General features: G+C 56.5%; 2 protein-coding genes across 2 annotated transcripts; both read right to left on the bottom strand.

Moving 5' to 3' along the window:
- Nucleotides 1-1,596: 1,596 nt before the first annotated feature.
- Nucleotides 1,597-6,227, bottom strand: KRT15 (keratin 15). The gene is made up of 8 exons (XM_020910051.2): nt 5,563-6,227; nt 4,700-4,782; nt 4,461-4,617; nt 3,814-3,975; nt 3,603-3,728; nt 3,180-3,400; nt 2,722-2,747; nt 1,597-1,962 (listed from the first exon to the last, which is right to left on the bottom strand). The coding sequence occupies exons 1-8, from the start codon at nt 6,052-6,054 to the stop codon at nt 1,868-1,870; spliced, it is 1,362 nt and encodes a 453-aa protein (XP_020765710.2). The 5' UTR covers nt 6,055-6,227; the 3' UTR covers nt 1,597-1,867.
- A 5,239-nt stretch (nt 6,228-11,466) lies between these two features.
- On the bottom strand, nt 11,467-15,244 carry LOC110148136 (keratin, type I cytoskeletal 19). The gene is made up of 6 exons (XM_020910053.2): nt 14,813-15,244; nt 13,064-13,146; nt 12,687-12,843; nt 12,220-12,381; nt 11,983-12,108; nt 11,467-11,851 (listed from the first exon to the last, which is right to left on the bottom strand). The coding sequence occupies exons 1-6, from the start codon at nt 15,227-15,229 to the stop codon at nt 11,597-11,599; spliced, it is 1,200 nt and encodes a 399-aa protein (XP_020765712.1). The 5' UTR covers nt 15,230-15,244; the 3' UTR covers nt 11,467-11,596.
- Nucleotides 15,245-16,090: the final 846 nt, after the last annotated feature.

Below are 16,090 nucleotides of genomic sequence, written 5' to 3'. Positions count from 1 at the left end.
AGATTACATCCCCCTCAGAAAGAACGGATGCCACCTTCTTTCCAACTAGGGTTGCTGGAAAAGGAGTTTCACCCAGTGAGACCCACGGGGTGCCTCTCAGAAGGCCTGGCCCTCCCCACAAATGATCTGATTCTTAGGAGAACAGCAGCACCTCCTATGTGATCTTCCCAGCAGGACAAAGAAACCGGTTCTCCCTCTCCTTCTCCCTCTCCCCTCAATCCTCTCCTGAGCCCAGCCCAACCAGGGCCCAGAGTTCTCTACTTCCTCATTCCCTGCCCTCTATCAGGGTCTATGGGCTTCCCTGGTAGCTCAGCTGGTAAAGAATTCATCTGCAATGCAGGAGACCCTGCTTCAATTCCTGGGTCGGGAAGATCCCCTGGAGAAGGGATGGGCTACCCACTCCAGTATTCTTGGGCTTCCCTGGTGGCTCAGATGGTAAAGAATCTGCTGCAATGTGGGAGACCTGAGTTTGATCCCTGGGTTGGAAAGATCCCCTGGAGGAGGAGATGGCAACCCACTCTAGTATTCTCGCCTGGAGAGTCCCCATGGACAGAGAAGCCAGGCGGGTTGCAGTCCATGCGGTTGCAAAGAGTCAAACACAACTGAGTGACCAAGTACAAGCACATCAGGGGCTATGGATCCCAGAGGGACCAGCCCCAGAGCTGAGGCAGCAGATCAGGTGTGAGTGGATGCCACTACTCTAATGAGCCCTCAGGTAGAAACTGGGGACAGGGGAGCAGGATTTGGATGAAGAAGCACAGTAAGGGCTGGAGTTGCTTTGGACTTGGAATTAGAGAAATCAGGGAGGGCTTTCTGGAGGTGGTGTCTTTCCCTCTTGGCGCTTTTGGTGCCTTGTAGGGAGATGGCATCTTTGGGGGGATGGGGGCCAGGTTTGCAGGGGTTCAGAGATGGGAAGTGGCTCAGTCACTCTAGAGGTCAGGTGTACCCGGCTGGAAAAGAGGGGAAATTAGGGAGCATATGCGGTGAGAGCTGGAAGCAAGGGGGAAGGTCCTGGCAATTGGCTGTGAAGAACCAGGGCCTGGGATCTCAGAATAAGCCGTGAACTTGGAGTCATGCAGGTGTGGGGCCCAGGCCCAGCCCTGCTACTTACTGTCCAGCCATGAGGCCATTGGACTAATCATCAGCCTGACCACCTCATTTGTAAGTTTCCCACCTCAACTCTAAGTTCCCTCATCTCTAAGACGGCATAACAAAGCCTGACCACCAGCAGTTGTGTTACCTGAGACCCGTGAGTGGGTGTGCCACTAGCCCAGTGCCAATCATACTGTGGTGAACCAGAGCCGTCTACGCAGTCAGTCATCCAGTGAGTGATTAGTCAACGTCTCGATGTGTTTACTCTGTGTTAAGTACACCACACCACTCTAAGGAACCCTGTTTCCTGATTCCATGATCACTAAATGGGGTCAGCCAGACAGCAAGTCATCCGATCAGCCTGACTTGTCCAAGGAGACCCAGACACCCTAAAGAGTGACTATGCAGGGAAGAGGTCAAAGTCGGGGAGAGATGGCAACAGGTGGGCCTTGGCCTTTCCCAGAGGCCACCAACCAGAAAAACTGGACATACTACTGAGAGATATTTGCAAAAGGAAAAGCAAGTCTTTATTGCATGGACATGGTACAGACCATGAGCTTGTTACACAATACAGCTGTTTCTTGCACCTCCCTGCTCTATCAGAGGCAGGAAAGCTGGATGGGGCAGAGGAGAGCACGGGAAGCACCCAACAAAGAGACGAGGGACCCCTTTGACCAGACCCTCTGAAAGCAGAGCCTGGAATTTGCTTTTCCGGTCCCTCTGGCCAGCCTGGGGAGGGCAGGGGTGGCAGGGGCGAGTCCCCTGCACTGAGCTGTTAGATTTCTCTCTTCCTGGAAGAAACCACCTTCCCGTCCACAGACTCCTCAACATTGATGCGGACCTTGCCACCACCACCACCTCCCAGGGAGGCTGTAGAAAGAAGGGGCAAGTTTGAGAGTGGGAGATGCTCCCTGTACTCCCTCCCAAGGGGGCCAGGGCCTCGGCTGAGCTCTGAGAAGACTGGACAGCACCCCTGAGAATGGCCATCAGCCAATCCTTCCAGAGCTGCCCGGACGACTGGTGCTGAATTACTCATCAAACAGATGGGTGGGAGCAGCGGCAGGTATGCCCTGCAGTGAGCAAGAATGTCTGAGCTTTTAAGCTGCACATATACAGGAAGTAATCATGGGCATCTATCCATAAGTACGGGGCTTCCCAGATGGCACTAGTGGTAAAGAATCCGCCTGCCAGTGCAGGAGACAGAAAAGATATGGGTTTAATTCCTGGGTCATGAAGATCCCTTGGAGGAGGGCATGGGAACCCACTCCAGTATTCTTGCCTATGGACAAGAAGAGCCTGGCAGGCTACAGTCCATAGGGTCACAAAGAGTTGTATACAACTGACACGACTTAGCATGCATGCATCCAAAAGTACATGAAGGTGGGGCCTAGGCAGGAGCTATGCCCTGGACAAAGTTTGCTATCCTCGAAGGTTCTCCATAAGTCTTCAACCCCAACCCTACCAGGGACTGACAGAGGTCCCACTGGAGGAGGAGGTACCTATTGGAATGTGCATCTCCCCACCCTACTTGGATGCTTGGCCTCTTTCTCCTTCCTCCCCATTCCAAGGGTAATTGTTACTTCAACAGTTCCTCTCCCCCTTCAACTCAGGAAGAGTTAAGCTTCTTACCTTCTCTGGTACCAATGCCAGCCATCCTGCAAGAGAGAGGGAAGCAGATGTAAGCAAAGGACAGAAGCTCAGGTCTGCCTACAGGGAGACAGCTATGCAGTCTTCTCCACCCCTACCCCCATATCTGACTTCTCTAAAGGCTGGGACATCCTGCAAGCCCTCCAGACCTGCCACCCCCAAGCAGATAGATTCTAATCTTTAATAACAGCCATCTATTTCCTGTAGGAAATGGAACCAGCATCAAATCCAAGACCACTAGCCCAATTCTGTCATTTACAGAAGGCACACAGGACCAGAGAGGTGATATGACCTGCCCAAAGTAATAGCCAATGACCAGAGCACAGAGTCCAGAACCTCTGACTCCATGTTCTGCTCTCTTTTCACTGTACACACTGCTGTGCCCTTAAGATGACTCTCCACCCTAACCCCTCACTCCCCCTCTGCACCCCAGCCCCTGCCTGGCATCCTGGCCCTCCAGCAGGCTGCGGTAAGTGGCAATCTCCTGTTCCAGCCGTGTCTTGATGTCCAGCAGCATCTTGTACTCCTGGTTCTGGCACTCCATCTCACTGCGGAGCTCGCTCAGCTGGGCCTCGATGCTGCTGATGAGACCCTGGATCTGCTGCAGCTGCGCAGCGTAGCGGCACTCCGTCTCCGCCAGCGTGCTCTCCAGCCCGGCTTTCTGGTGGGGCAGCGGACCAGAGACACCACATCAGACTAGACAGGAAGCCATCGAGGGCTTGGGGAGACAAGCCAAATGGGTTACATGGAACCTCCCCCGGAGGAGCTTGGGAACTCCAATGCTTAAAGCAGCCATGAAGGGTGGCAGAGGTCGGGAGGGGGAGGCTTGGCAGGAGGAAGAGGGGTTTAGCAGGGAGCCAGACCATGCTGAGCTGGGACTGCAGCTCAATCTCCAGCCCCTGTATCGTGCGTCTCAGGTCTGTGATCTCCGTCTTGCTGGTCTGGATCATCTCTGTGTTGGAGGCCACCTCCTTATTCAGCTCCTCCGTCTATAGGCCACACACAAGAGAAGTGAGCTCCATGGGTCTCCCAGGGGCTCAGGAAGCTGGGAAGAGGCCCACCAGTCAGACACACCTTGCTAAAGAACCAGGCCTCGGCATCCCGGCGGTTCTTCTCCGCCATGGCCTCGTACTGCTCCCTCATTTCTGACAGCACGCGGGTCAGGTCCACGCCTGGTGCTGCATCCATCTCCACGTTGACTTGGCCAGCAAGCTGGTTGCTAAACTCCTTCATCTCCTTCAGGGTGGGGAGGGTGGGCATTCAGAGACAGAGGGCGGAAGCCAGAGCCAAGTCTGGGGTCCCACATGCCAATCCTGGCTCCATCACTAATCACTAATGCACCACGTGACCTCAGCTCTGCCCCATACCCACCCTGGCATCTGTTTCCCATGCCACATGAAGAGGTTTGATCACACAGGTCCCTCAGCTCTGAGGGTCTCTCCTCCTCTCTAGTCTCTGGTCCTGCCAAGGGAGAACCTCAGACAGAAGGGCCCTTCTATGAGCTCATGAAACAGACCAGGACAGCAGTGCCCACTGACCACCCGACCTGGCAATGCATCAGAGAAGAAAAGGAGCCTGGGTTACCAGTGTCCCTTCCCTCCATGAGGACCTCTATGTTGGCGGGTGCATATCTGAGCCATTCAGCCCTTCAGTCAACTAAGAAGAGTCCCCAGTGGCCCCACTCTGCCTCCCACCAGCCCTAGCCCCTGCCTGATCCTCACCTCCTCGTGGTTCTTCTTCAAGTAGGCCAGCTCCTCATTCAGGCTCTCGATCTGCATCTCCAGGTCGGTCTTGGTCAGGGTCAGCTCATCCAGCACCCTGCGCAGGCCATTGATGTCGGCCTCCACGCTCTGGCGCAGGGCCACCTCGTTCTCATACCTTGAAAGGATGAGGAAACCCAAGTGAGGAGGGGTGAGGGGTCTGGACCACTTGAGCTGGGGGACATGTGGAAGGAGCGTACTTGAGTCTGAAGTCGTCAGCAGCCAGCCTGGCATTGTCAATCTCCAGAATGACCCGGGAGTTGTCAATGGCAGCCGCCAGGATCTGCAGGATACAGGGAGTTGGTGTCAAGAGGGCCCCTCCCTCTTCCCTGCTGCTTTCCCTGCCCTGCACCTCATGTGAGACCCCTCACTGACCATCTCCCCTCTGACACCAGCAAGAGTAGGCTGTAGGGTGCCCAGGCAGAATCCAGCCACCCTCCTGGGCTCTGGGACAGGAAAGACCAAGGAGCCAAGGTAGCAGGGAATGCCCTATGGGAACTGCCTGGCCAGGAGCTGGGTGACCTCTTGGGCTGCTCCACCAGCCTCCCCTGTGGACAGCTCATGGTCGCTGGCCTCCTGCACACCTTAACACAGCCATGCATCTATGGAACATTCCAGTCAGTGGGAACCTGGAGGGCAGCTACGGAAACAGGTGCAGGTGAGAGAAGGGTGAGTGAGGAGCTGGCAGAGTCCATATACAGTCCCAGGTATCCTAAGGCTTTTGCCACCCAAGATATTCAGAGGGTGAGGCAGGCAGTCCTGGCGTTCAGGACTCCTAGGACCTGAGGTTCATCTCTGCACCCTTATTCTTGCAAAAGAAGCAAAGGAGTGCTCTAGGTAGAGCCCCATAGGTGTGAGCACTGCCCCCATCTCGGCCCCTACTGGTCCAGACCAGATTTGCAGGATCCCCAGCACTGCCAGGTTGAGCAAGGTGTGTTCCCACCGCATCTGGAACGCATTCCCTGCACTTGGCAAGGTTATACAACATTGCCTGGGCAGAAAGGATTTCCCCCAGGGCAGCTGGTACCACCTGCTCCCCTCTCCCTAACACTGGAGGCCTTACCTTGTCCCGAAGTTCATCGATGGTCTTGAAGTAGGGGCTGTAGTCACGCTCCGGGCTGGTTGGGCTCTGTCTCTGGTACCAGTCTCGGATCTTCACCTCCAGGTCGGCGTTGGCCTCCTCCAGGGCACGCACCTTCTCCAGGTAGGAGGCCAAGCGGTCATTGAGATTCTGCATAGTGATCTTCTCATTGCCAGAGAGGAGGCCGCCATCTCCACCGCCGAAGTCACCGAAGCCACTGCCAAAACCCCCACCAAAGCCACCTCCGAAGCCACCCCCATAACCACTACTGGCCCCTCCACCAAAGCCACCCCCATAGCCCCCTGCTGACCCCGAGGAGACAAACCTGGCAGAAGAAGCTGAGATACTACGGCTCCCACTGCCCCCGTAGAGACTCCCCCCACCAAAGCCTCCTCCTCCAGCCAGAAGGGAACCCCCCCGAGTAGAGCCACCCCCAAAAGTGGAGGAAGAAGTCTGCAGAAACGTGGTGGCCATGGCCAAGCAGCAGTGCTGAGCTCTCAGCAGCACGAGAGAAGCTGGCAGGAGGCGCAGGCTGGGCTGAAACCTGAGGGCTGTGCCTGTCACCCCCAGCCCAGGGGCTCTTTATATAACCCTCCCAGGGGGGTGTGGGATTGCATCTCCTCCCCCAAAGGGAAGCCAACTCCTACGTTCTTGACAAACACAGCTGCCTGCACACCTCAACGTGGCTGGTGTGGGGTTTTTCTTTTCTTCCTTTTTTTTTTTTTTAATGCAACAAAGGAGATGATTCAGAATGAATGGTGTTTTGCCCCGGGCCATGATTTTAACACTTGGATTACAGGTTCATCTCTACACTCCAAGAGAAAACCCCGAACGTAGGAACCTCGCTGCACGTCTGCCAGCCCTCCCTCCACCAGCACTGTTAGTGGCTCAGGCCAACTCTGCCCTCGCCTGGATTTCTCTGCTGCTTCCAGCCCAGGACCCTCACCTCCAGGCAGCTGGCTCTCAGTTTGGAAGTTCACTTCGCAGGGCTGCTCCACGTGATCCCTTGCACAAATCCCGTGTCTAAGCCTGCCTGGCTCTGGGGATTGGTGGGCAAGGTGCATGGAAGAAGGCAGGGGCTGTGGGCATAAACTGAGGACGGGAGAGGGAGCCTGAGTCTGGTACCAGCTGAGGTGACCAGAGGGGCCAGCATCTGTCACTTCCCTGACCCTACAAATGGACTCTTCTCCTCCACCCTTCTCCTCCTCTCCTCCCCGATCCACAGACCACCCCCCCCCCCCACTTCTCCAGCTCCCCCCAGGCCCCTGTCCCAATGCACTGGCATTCCCACAAAAGCCAGCCGGCTCAGGGCTGACAAGGAGCTGATTGATAATCCCGCCACCTGCCAACTACATGTCACTGAACCTTTACTTGCTCCTGGGACGAGTTGGGGCAAACCTCTGCAGATAAGATGGGAGCAAGTTCCAGAAAGCCCCTGCCTTCGCCAGCGAGAGGCATGTCGCTGCACAGCGGGCCCAGATTAACCCTGTTTGTCTTGTGAAGTGCGGCGGGGCTGGGGAGGGGCTCGACCAGAGGGCTGTACATGCCTGAGCACTGCAGGGAGGGCGGGGACGGGGAAGCCTGGCAGGCGGACTGGAAGGCCCTTCTGAGATCTAGAAGGCCAAAGCACCACCTCAAAGAGCAGGCTGCTGAAGCCGAAGACGGGAGTCCAGCGCTCAGGAGAGCCCTCTCGTCTGCCACCGGCTCGGGGGCCTGGTGTGCACGGAGACCTATGGGCCACTGGAAGCATGGCCTGGCCTCTGGCCTTGGCTCTGGGGTTTAGAGAGAGACAGTGGTGGGGAAGTGGGCCAGATCAGGCTGGAGCACCAGGAGGAGAATTCCTGGCCCAGAGCTGCGGCATCATGAAGCAGATGGCGCTCTGGAACTCCTCAAGCCCATGTTCAAGCCAGGCTCTATCCGTCACTGCTTGGGAACATTGGACTTGGAAATTTTCAAGTCTCAGTTTCCTTCTGGCAACAAGTCTTCTCAACTCCCAATAACGGAGAAGCCCTGAGGCCCAAGAGCCTCCATCCTGCTCCCCATCTTCTGAGGGGCCGGATAGGGGCGTGCACGTCCAATACTTAGGACTCCCAAGTACCCCTCACCTGAGGGGACTTTTTTTTTTTTTTTTTGCCCTTGGGCATTAGATCTGCCCTGTGAGTAAGCATCTCACTCTTCCATATTCTTCCATAAATATCACCTGTGGGGCAATGCAGATCATTGTCATTATTGCTCTAATAACAGTAATCGCATGCTTCCACTGCACACTTGATAATTTACAAAGCACGTCTACACCCATGCCTCCTCTAATCCTTGTGACTCAGAAGGTATTCCCTGCCCCTATTTCAGAAGGAATGAAAATGGGGCTCAGAGAGGGGAAGCTCTTTGTATAAGATGGCACAGCTAGCAAGGGGGCATCAATAGGACTCAGGGGACCCTCTGACACGCCAATCAAACAGGGGGCAGGAAAAGAAGGTGCTCCCCTCCTCTGCCAGACCCCAGAATCCTGCACCTGGGCTGGGGTGATGGAGGGGGATATCATCCTCCTGGGGACAGGGAGGGGTTCTCCTCCCTCAGCATCATACTGAGCCAGCTGCTGAGTGCTGGGCCCGGAGAGTGAGGTATTGTCTCGTGGGTGAAAGGATACTGTCTTTTCCTCTGAAAGAAAAATAATCAAACTCAGATCAGCCATAGCTCATTAAAGCCTCTGCAGACATGACGGCCCCAGCAATTACCACGGGAACAATTACGTGCCATCACTCCCTGGGTGAGGGAGGGCTGGACCCCAGCCACCTTCTCTCTGCACCCTGACTCACCTCCAGCAGCCCTTCAAGGGGGCTTTCCCTACACACTCTCAGGCCCAGGCCGAGTCTCAGGCCCAAGCCGAGCGGCAGCTGCCCCGGTCACAAATCCCTGGTTTCGATCCAAATGGTTCCTATGAGCTCAAGGTCCGGGCAGCCAGGACCTCCTCATTAGCACCAGGAGGGGATGGGCGGGAAAGGGCGGAGATCAAACTCCATTTGGCTCCAGCGCAGACTGCAGCCCCGGGCCCTGGAGGCTGTGCCAGTTTCTGTCCTTGGCCCACTGAAATCAGACAGGGAGTCCCCAGAACCAGCTTTCCCTCCTCGGAATGGGACAGGGCAGCCCAGTGGAAAGAGCCTGGGCTGGATTCCACCTGCATGTGACTAAACAGCTCCAAGCCAGGTTCACAACTTAAAATTGGGTCATTTTCCCACTTACGTGAGGTACAGGGAAGAGTCAAAATCATAAAGACAGAAAGTGTAATAGTGGTTGCCAGGGGTGGGGAGGGAGAATGGAGCGTTACTGTTTAATAGGTATAAAGTCTCATGTTTACAAGACGGAAAGAGTTATGAGGATGGAGGGTGGTGATGGTTGTACAACAATGTGAGTGTGTTTAATACCACAGAACTGTACACTGAGAAATGGCTGAGATGGCGAAATTTGTTATGTGTATTTTGCAACAATAAAAAAAAAAGAAAGGAAAAAAAAAAACATTGACCCCATTAACACTGGCCCCTGCTACAGGTCCACAAGGAGCCTTCGAGGCACAGGGGGAGTGGGGGGGTCTCCATGGACGTTAGAATCCTCCCTCACCTCCTGCCCGTCCCCAGGGAGATGCTTGGGACAGAGAGAGTGCGTGGCCTGGGGCCTGGAGAATGCCTCATTTCTCTTTTATTAGTTATGTGGCTGTGGGTTATCAAGTCTCCTCACTCTGAGCCTCAGTCTACCAGTCAGAAAAATGGAAATAAGTCCTGCCCAGCCTGACTCGTTATAGAGTGAGATGACAGAGCGGAAATGCTTACAAACTGAAGTGATTGTGATGACCAGCAGGCTGGGAAGACCCTCCCCTCCCCCAAACCCCTCCTCCTTCCTCTCTCTCCCTCTCCTCCCCAACTGCTTCTGTCCACACAGTACCTGCAGTTTCAGCTCCCAGACTGAGATGGGAAAGTGCCCCCCACCCCACCCCACCCCCACACACAAAGGAAGGCTTTATTCCTGTCACCCAGACCTGAGACCCAGTCACCAGCCCCACCTGCATGGGCCCCGACCCCGCCCCACAGCCACATTCCTGGGGCCTCTGGGGCATAGGGGAGGGTTTCAGCTCTGACAACAGAGGCTTTCATGAACAGGGACAAATATCTCCGGGCAGTCCCAGCCTCGGGGTGCAGCCAGGGCTCTGGTCTCTAGCTCCGAGGCCTCCACAGTGAGGTGGGAGGAGGGGACCGTAGGTGCCGATATCCAGGAGGTCCAAAGCGGGAAAAGCTGGGGAGGTGGCAGAAGGGGCTCCTGTCCCCCAGCTGCTGCAGGGGAGGCTGGAAGTGCTGGTCTGGGGTCACCAATCTGTGATCTGAAGCAAGCTAATGAGCCTACCAAGTCCCATGGGAAATGGCGAGAAAAGCACCTCCTTCCAGATGAACACCCAGTGTGGCGGGGTCCGAGGTCTCCTCAGGGCAGCGCTGGGCAGGGCAGCAGCCAGTCACTCTGTCCAGAGGAGAGTTTCTACCTCACTTGGCCCCTCCCTCACAGGGTCAGCCTGCTGTTACGGACAGACCCACGGGCCTGAATAGACCCCCTAAGCTTGAACCTCTCGGCTGTGGAAAGTGGGACTTATTTACCTCTAATTGGCCTCTGTTCTTGGCAGCTGAGCTATAAACCACAGGGGCTGGACCATACCCACCCAAGGACAGAGTTGTACCAGGAAGCTGGGACATGTGTTCCCTTGTGGGCCCAGGACCGGCCCCAGGCAAGCCAGTTTGGAGGTCTGTGTGGGAGGTCCAGGTCACAGCTGGGTCCTTTTCCAGGCTCTGGGCCCAGGTATGGGCCAGTGGCCGTAAGAGGTTTATACGGGCTGCCAGGGGATGGATGTTGTCAGTACATGTACACATACACGTCTTGACGGGGCAGCCTCTTCAGCCTGGCTCTGAGCTGAAGCCTGCCCTCTGACCCAAAGTCCCAGTTTGTTTCTCCTTGCGTGTCAGAAGGAACTGCCTCAAAGGATCCCAGTCCTCGGCCTTCACACAGAGCAAGACTGGAATGTATTGAGGAAATGGCACAGGGATTATCATCCTAGGAATCAGGGGCACAGAGGTGGCACCTGGGTTAAAAATCAGGAAATGTGGATTCTGGTCCTAGCTCTGCCATTAGTTGTTGTGTGGCTTTGATCAAGTTATTTAGCCTCTCTGAGCCTGTTTCCTGCTCTATATAGGATATAACTTGTTAAGTCTCTTCAGTCATGTCTGACTCTTTACAACCCTATGGACTTTGATTAAATGGCCCTTAGTAGGTGCTCAGTAAACATTAATTACAGATAAACACACACCAACCCTTGGGGGGAGTTCAGTGGGGAAAAAAAAAACACTACATCTGGAAGCAAAAACCACAGTTTCAAATCCCATCCTTGCAATGCATTAGAACAGTATATATACACAACAAACCACCTCAGTCCGACCCTGTGACCCATGGACTATAGCCCTCCCGGCTCCACTGTCCATGGAATTCTCCAGGCAAGAAAACTATAGTAGGTAACCATCCCCTTCTCCAGGAGATCGCCCCAACCCAGGGATCAAACCTGGATCTCCTTCACTGCAGGCGGATTCTTTACCACCTGAGTCACCAAGGAAGCCCTATCTCTCCATAAAATGGTAGCAATGCTTATTTCACAAGTTTGTTTTAGGGAACTGGTGAGATAAGTGAAGACCTCTGGAAAGAGGAATTATGGTAATAGCTACAGTTTGTGAGAGCCCTCCCTTCCCTTTCCTGGGACAGGGTGGACTCTGGTTTAAATGAAACCTAAACAATAAAATCTAAACAGTGCCAAGGCCAGACCCACCTCCATGGACTGAAATAAGAAACCCAATGTCCATCTTCCCTTGGCCCATAAAGTTTTATTGGCATGTCAGGGGGAGAGGCAAGGGTAAGGGTCCCTCCCCTCCCATGCCTCTACCCAGGGGAATTCTTTCTGCAGCAGAGCAGGAAGGCCAGGAGGCCGCTGGACTCAGAGGGCCTTCGCGAGGGACAGGTCATTGTAGTAGGCGTCCTGGCCCTCCAGTAGGTTTCGGTAGGTGGCAATCTCCTGCTCCAACCGGGTCTTGATGTCCATGAGGTGTTGGTACTCCTGGTTCTGCCGCTCGGTGTCAGCTCGCACGTCACTCAGCTGGGCTTCGATACCACTGATCAGCGCCTGGATCTGCGCCAGCTGGGCTCCAAAGCGAGCCTCCGTTTCCGCCAGCGTGCCTTCCAGGGCGGCTTTCTGAAGGCAGAGAGAGGGAAGAAGGCTCAGCAGAGCCTAGTGCCCAGAAAGGGTCCAGGCAGAGCCACCACCCAGGTTGCCCAAGGCTGCAAGGACATAAGTGTGAATCCCACAGGGCAGAGGGCACCTACCATGCTGAGCTGAGACTGCAGCTCAATCTCCAAACCCTGGAGGGTGCGCCGCAGGTCAGTGACCTCCGTCTTGCTGATCTGCAGCTGCTCCGTGTGGCCAGCGACCTCCCTGTTCAACTCCTCGGTCTGCAGTGAAAGGAGGCACAGGGAATAGCACTGAATCAGACCCTTGCCCGGGAGCATTAAGCCTGCTCTCCTTGCCACCTCTCCAGGGAGCACCTGCCTCCCCCTCCATACCTGGCTGGTGAACCAGGCCTCAGCATCCTTCCGGTTCTTCTCAGCCATGACCTCATATTGGCTTCTCATGTCACTCAGGATCTTGGCTAGGTCGATGCCTGGAGCAGAATCCACCTCCACACTGACCTGGCCACCCACCTGGCCCTTCAGTGCACTGATTTCCTGGAAAGATACAGCAGAGATGGGCATGTCAGGGCCCAGGGCCTGCTGGGCCTGAGCCAGGTCACTCCCTGAAAACCCAGGCCACGGGGGGAGAGGCTAGTTTTCAGGTGCAGACCTAGGACCCAGCACTGGGAAACAGACGGAGTCACCACCATCTGCTGTTAGAACCCATGAGAGCCACAATCCACACTCAGGGTCAGGTCAAGGGGGCCACAAATGTGGCCACAGTCAGAGACTACAGGCTTAAAATGTCCTCATCGGGGGAACTGGGCTATGGTGGATGGGATGCCCAGCATGAAACCCACCTCCTCGTGGTTCTTCTTCAGGTAGGCCAGCTCCTCCTTCAGGCCTTCAATCTGCATCTCCAGGTCAGTCCTGGCCAGGGTCAGCTCATCCAGCACCCGGCGCAGGCCATTGATGTCGGCCTCCACGCTCATGCGCAAAGCTTGCTCCGTCTCAAACCTTTCAGAGGAAATAGTTGTAGTCAGGCCAGCATTTCCTCCGCACCTCTGAAGATTTCCCCACCTCCCCTGGGCTCAAGGCCCCATGGGAGATGGAGAGTGCTTTAGACCAGCTGGGGCAGGTGAGGGGAGCATCCATTCCCCCCACGGCACTGAGCCCCCTAAGGGACTGCCCCCTCCCCTGCTCTGGTTTCCGCAGCCCCCAAAGCAGAGACACTCACTTGGTACGGAAGTCATCTGCAGCCAGACGGGCATTGTCGATCTGTAAGACTATCTTGGAGTTCTCAATGGTGGCACCAAGAATCTGGGAGGCAGAATGCAGGAGGTTGGCACCAGTTCAGCATACGGGCAATGCCCATCCACTTTCTCCCCAGAGGAGCAAAGGAGTATGTGTATCCCCAGGCCCCTGGAGACCAAAGCTCCAGCCACCCTAGGCTGCCTGCTCTCTGGGCGACCTTGAAATTAGTCCAGGCCTGAGAGCTGGAACAGGAGAAAATTACTGCCAAGGAGGCTGACCCAGGAGGTAGGAGATGGGAAGGGGCAGGGGAGAGCGGTAAGGCTCAGAGGGAAAAGTCTCCAAGACCTGTACCCAGGGAAGCTCTTAATGGTCTTAGGGAGGCAGCCTCTAGTGATCTGCAGACCAGAAGCAGCAAGAATAGGGGTTAGCCCATTGTCTCACCCCTACTCAAAGCACATTCTGCCTTCAGGGAAGGGAATTTCTTTTGTTGAGCATCTGTTAAGTGTAGGCACTTTGCATCTCCTCTTTCAGGTAAACTGTATTTCCTAGTGTAGGTCACTGTTTTACAAGTGTGAAAGCACTATCCTAGTTGTTTACATCTCTAACTCTCCTCATCTGAGGGACTGGTCTAGATACCTGGCACCCATCACCAGGCCAGGCACAAGGTGGGTCCTGGGCTATGTTGTGGGGTCTGTGTGTTTGGAGATCCAACATGTGCGCCTGCCAATGCAGGAGACATAAGAGACGGGGGTCCATCCCTGGGTGGGGAAGATCCCCTGGAGAAGGAAATGGCAACCGGCTCCAGTAATCTTGCCTGGAAAATGCTATTGACAGAGGAGCCTGGTGGGCTACAGTCCATGAGATCTCAAAGAGTCGGACACGACTGAGCACACTCGCAAGCATGCATGGCATGTGAGTCTGTTAAACGTCCCACTGGCTCCTGAAACATTTCTTCTGGAAGAGCTCCCAGCTCCTGCTCTTCCCCGTAGGGTGGGCGGAGACCAAGCCCCACCCTGAACGACCCTGAGCACCGCCCAGGAAGAGGCTGGAGCTGGGACCTGTCTCCACCCACAGAGCATTGGGCCTCCGCACATTGGGAGCTTGCATCCGCCCCTCTTTCACTCGGTCCAGCGGCCACAGCGAATGGCCCTCCTTGACCAGGGCCCAGAGTTGGCCTCTCCCATTCTTCCTAGAGCTCCTCTGAGTCCCGAGTGGCTCTCAGGGAGGAGGAGGCCTTCAGCCTGAGCGTGAGGGAATCCAGACCCCCCGCCACCGCCCGGAATAGAGGAATGCAGAGGGCCCCAACCGCGGGCAGCAGGAGACTAGGCTGGCCTGGTGTGGACCGAATTCCTCTCTGGCCAAACTCTTGCATATTCCTGTTGTCACGGCGACTCGGGCCCAGGCCTCAGGGCAGCCCACATTGTGCCCCAGCTCCTTCTGCTACTTCCGACCCCCTTTCCCAGGCCTAGCGGACGGAGCGCCTTCCTCCTCCAGCCCCGCCACACTAACCCGCCCCGCCCTCCAGGCCTCACTTCCTGGCCCATCGTCCTGCCCCTCCTCACCTGCCCGCTCCGTTCAGCCCCACCCTGTGGGCCTCCCACATCCTAACGGGCTCGCTCCCGCCCCGCCGGGAGGTGGCTCAGGCACTCGCCGCCCCGCCTCGGGCCTCGCCCGGCCCGCGGGGCTGGTTTTCCGCGGCAGGTGCACTTCCCCCGGCCGGGCCACCGCCCACCTGGTCCCGCAGGTCCTCGATGGTCTTGAAATAGTGGCTGTAGTCGCGGGCGGGCCCGGGCCCCTGCTTCTGGTACCAGTCGCGGATCTTCATCTCCAGGTCGCCGTTGGCCTCCTCCAGGGCGCGCACCTTCTCCAGGTAGGAGGCCAGGCGGTCGTTGAGGTTCTGCATGGTGAGCTTCTCGTTGCCCGCCAGCAGCCCGTCGGAGGTGGCCAGGGCGCCCGCATAGCCGCCGCCGTAGCCCCCGGAGGACGAGGACACGAAGCGGGCGGAGGACACCGACACGCCGCGGCCACCTGAGCCCCCATGGATGCTGGGCGCGCGGAAGGCGCCTCCCGCCCCGAAGCGCACGGAGCCGCCGCCCATACCCCCGAAGGACGAGGTGGACGACGACTGGCGATAGCTGTAGGAAGTCATGGCGAAGGAGAACGAGGCGGCACTAGTCGGAGTGGCTGCGGTCGGCAGGAGGAGTGGCGAGAGGCCCTCACCTGGCGCCTTTTATGCCCGGGGCGGGCGGGGGAGGGGGAGGGGGGAAGGTGTCAGGCGGCTATCTGAGCGCCCTGGAATTTGCAGACTCCTGATTGCAAATAAGGGCGCTCTCCCCATTGGTCAGTTCCTGGCGGCTCAGCTTCCTCCTCTCCCCTCCCAGGGGCCAGAGGCTCCTGCCCTCCTGAGAGTTGCCCCACCCCAGCCCACTCCGAGCCCCAGCCCCACGCCCCGCTAGCACACTCACACTTGGACATCCCCGCAGTTCACTTGCTGCCCCCCGCCATTAAGATCACCCAGAGTTTGACACCCCCCAGGAATTACAGACCTTCTGAGAGTACGGATCACTCACTCAGAGTCCCCTCCCCATCATAGTCCGAGCCCCTTCCTTATGAGCAAAATTAACGCCCCCCCACCCAAAGTACATTCACCTGATTCCTACATCCCGCTGGGAATTACCACCTCTCTGAAGCTGTCCCTTGGGGCTTGCCCACACCCTGCCCTTCCCCACCCCAAATATCCCAGATGGAGATACTCTGAGCTGCAACCTCCCAGGCCTCCTGAGACAAAGCCACCCCACTCTTATGGCTGGACAGGGCCCTAGGGTGACAGTAGGCTCCTGGGAACAGCTGTTGGGAGGGTTTCTGCAACTGGACTGTGAAAAGCACAAATATCCTGACCCCCAACCTGAGGGCTGATCCCCCCATTCAGCGCCTCTCACCTCCTACCCACCCCTCTACCAGGACAACCCTCTACCTCCAACTCCAAAGGCATACATTCTGAGCCTAAGCA

The sequence above is a fragment of the Odocoileus virginianus genome, chromosome 17 (genome assembly GCF_023699985.2).
Source record: "Odocoileus virginianus isolate 20LAN1187 ecotype Illinois chromosome 17, Ovbor_1.2, whole genome shotgun sequence".
NCBI classification, from domain to species: domain Eukaryota; kingdom Metazoa; phylum Chordata; class Mammalia; order Artiodactyla; family Cervidae; genus Odocoileus; species Odocoileus virginianus.
The sequence above is the reverse complement of the archived record's forward strand: the minus strand, read 5'-3'. Positions and strand labels throughout refer to the sequence as shown.